Consider the following 2,051-nt stretch of genomic DNA (forward strand, 5'->3'; position numbering starts at 1 on the left):
TCCTATAGATTGCTAATCTAGTGGCACTGTCACTGACTCCCATCTAAGAGTGTGGGGCAATGATGTGATTGTGTTTCAATACATGGGGGCTGCAAGCATTCTTGGTGTCTGGTACCCCAAGATTTCATAATCTGATCCACCACGAGGGGCTTGTGAAGCTCTACCATAAATAAAAGTTCATTTTGTTTTCTCTTGACCTGCTAGGATAAGGAACCTAATTATCAAAGTGATAATGTCAAAACACGTGTAGATATAATCTCCTTAACTGATTAGAAAGACATCTGGGATTAGTCCCTCAGCAGCCAGTGAACCAAACAGAATTATTTTGTTGTGCCTGTAAGATTAAAGTTTCTAAAAGTTACATCGATGAGCTGCTAATTTAATGGAGAACATCCAATGCTGAAATATTGAGTTGCTGGTGCAAATTTTATAATGGAACTATCCAAACAGGAACTTGAATATCCTCAGAAACTGTTAAATTATATGGATGGATTTCTCATTTCTAAGGTAGGTTGAGATCCCACAGAGGTGGGAAAATAATCCATTCCCCGAGGCATTTATAGTACTACATTCTAGGTACGCCTGTCAATTGATTAGATTGCATTGGAGTCATTTTGACTTTATGCAATTGTTGAAAATGGATGATAGCAAATCAAGAGATCTAGTTTTATATCTCTGCAATCTTATTTCCGATGACTCCAGGAGAAACACGAGCCTGAGTTTGCAAGGAGAGGATCCTGCTTGACTGACCTTCAGAGGGAGAGCTAAGGTCTGACTGCAGAAAAATATTTGGTCAAGTTTGGCATGCAGAGCTATTAACTGAGTTCAAAGCTTTGCGGATTCAGGAAAACTCTTGAGAATCGGCTGAAGGGTGGAAAAAGCTGGGTATCTGCTAAAGCAGTTACATAGGATATTAATCTAGGTGCCCCCAGAGAGCCAATGCACCCTTTACATCAAAGAACCAAACCCCAAAACCTAACACCAGTAGATCGGATGTGCAAATGATGAAAAGACACGGGGGATGTGAAAATGTAAGTGACGGCTAAATTAATTAGGAAAAATCTGTGTAACTGAGCAGAAATAGCAAATGAGTAGCACCACTATATTTCCTTTAAGAAGAAAAGTTAACAGTACATGCAATCTATGATTGATGTGATCTGGGGCGCGGCCACACTTGGTGTATTGCACACAGTTCTGTTCACCGATGGATGTGGAAGCTTTGGAAAGGGTTCAGAGGAGATTTACTCGGATGTTGCCTGGTATGGAGGGATGGTCTTATGAGGAAAGGCTGAGGGACTTGAGGCTGTTTTCGTTAGAGCGAAGGTTGAGAGATGACTTAATTCTGACGCAGAAGATAATCAGAGGGTTGTATAGGTTGGACAGTGAGAGCCTTTTTCCTCACTTGGCGATGGCTTGCATGAGGGGACATAGCTTTTAATTGAGGGGTGATAGATATAGGGCAGTTGTCAGAGGTACATTCTTTACTCAGAGAATAGTGCGGGCATGGAATACACTTGCCAACTTTAAGGGCATCTAAATGGCCATTGAGTTATAGAGATATTCAGCAAGGAAACAGACCCTTCGGTCCAACCTGTCCATGCCGACCAGATATCCCAACCCAATCGAGTCCCAACTGCCAGCACCTGGCCCATATCCCTCCAAACCCTTCCTATTCGTATACCCATCCAAATGCCTCTTAATTGTTGCAATTGTACCAGCCTCCACCACATCCTCTGGCAGCTCATTCCATATGGTACCACTCTCTGTGCAAAAAAGTTGCCTCTTAAGTCTCTTTTATATTTTTCCCCTCTCACCCTAAAGCTATGCCCTCTAGTTCTGGACTCCCCAACCGCATGGAAAAGATTTGTCTATTTATCCTATCCCTGCCCTCATGATTTTGTAAACCTCTATAAGGTCACCCCTCAGCCTCCAATGTTCCAGGGAAAACAGCCGCAGCCTGTTCAGCTTCTCCCTGTAGCTCAAATCATCTAACCCTGGCAACATCCTTGTAAATCTTTTCTGAACCCTTTCAAGTTTCACAACATCTTTCC

At 42.6% G+C, this 2,051-nt stretch overlaps 1 protein-coding gene across 2 annotated transcripts in view; it reads left to right on the forward strand.

Annotated features, from left to right (window-relative positions):
- The first annotated feature begins 323 nt into the window (after window positions 1-323).
- asmt (acetylserotonin O-methyltransferase) overlaps window positions 324-2,051 on the forward strand; it is a 25,487-nt gene continuing 23,759 nt past the window's right edge. For both annotated transcript variants that reach the window (XM_043692369.1, XM_043692370.1), the window contains exon 1: window positions 324-507. In XM_043692369.1, coding sequence (XP_043548304.1) covers window positions 433-507 — 75 coding nt within the window. In that variant the 5' untranslated portion in view covers window positions 324-432. The remainder of the gene's footprint in view (window positions 508-2,051) is intronic.

This window comes from Chiloscyllium plagiosum, chromosome 6 (genome assembly GCF_004010195.1).
Source record: "Chiloscyllium plagiosum isolate BGI_BamShark_2017 chromosome 6, ASM401019v2, whole genome shotgun sequence".
Taxonomy (NCBI): Eukaryota; Metazoa; Chordata; class Chondrichthyes; order Orectolobiformes; family Hemiscylliidae; genus Chiloscyllium; species Chiloscyllium plagiosum.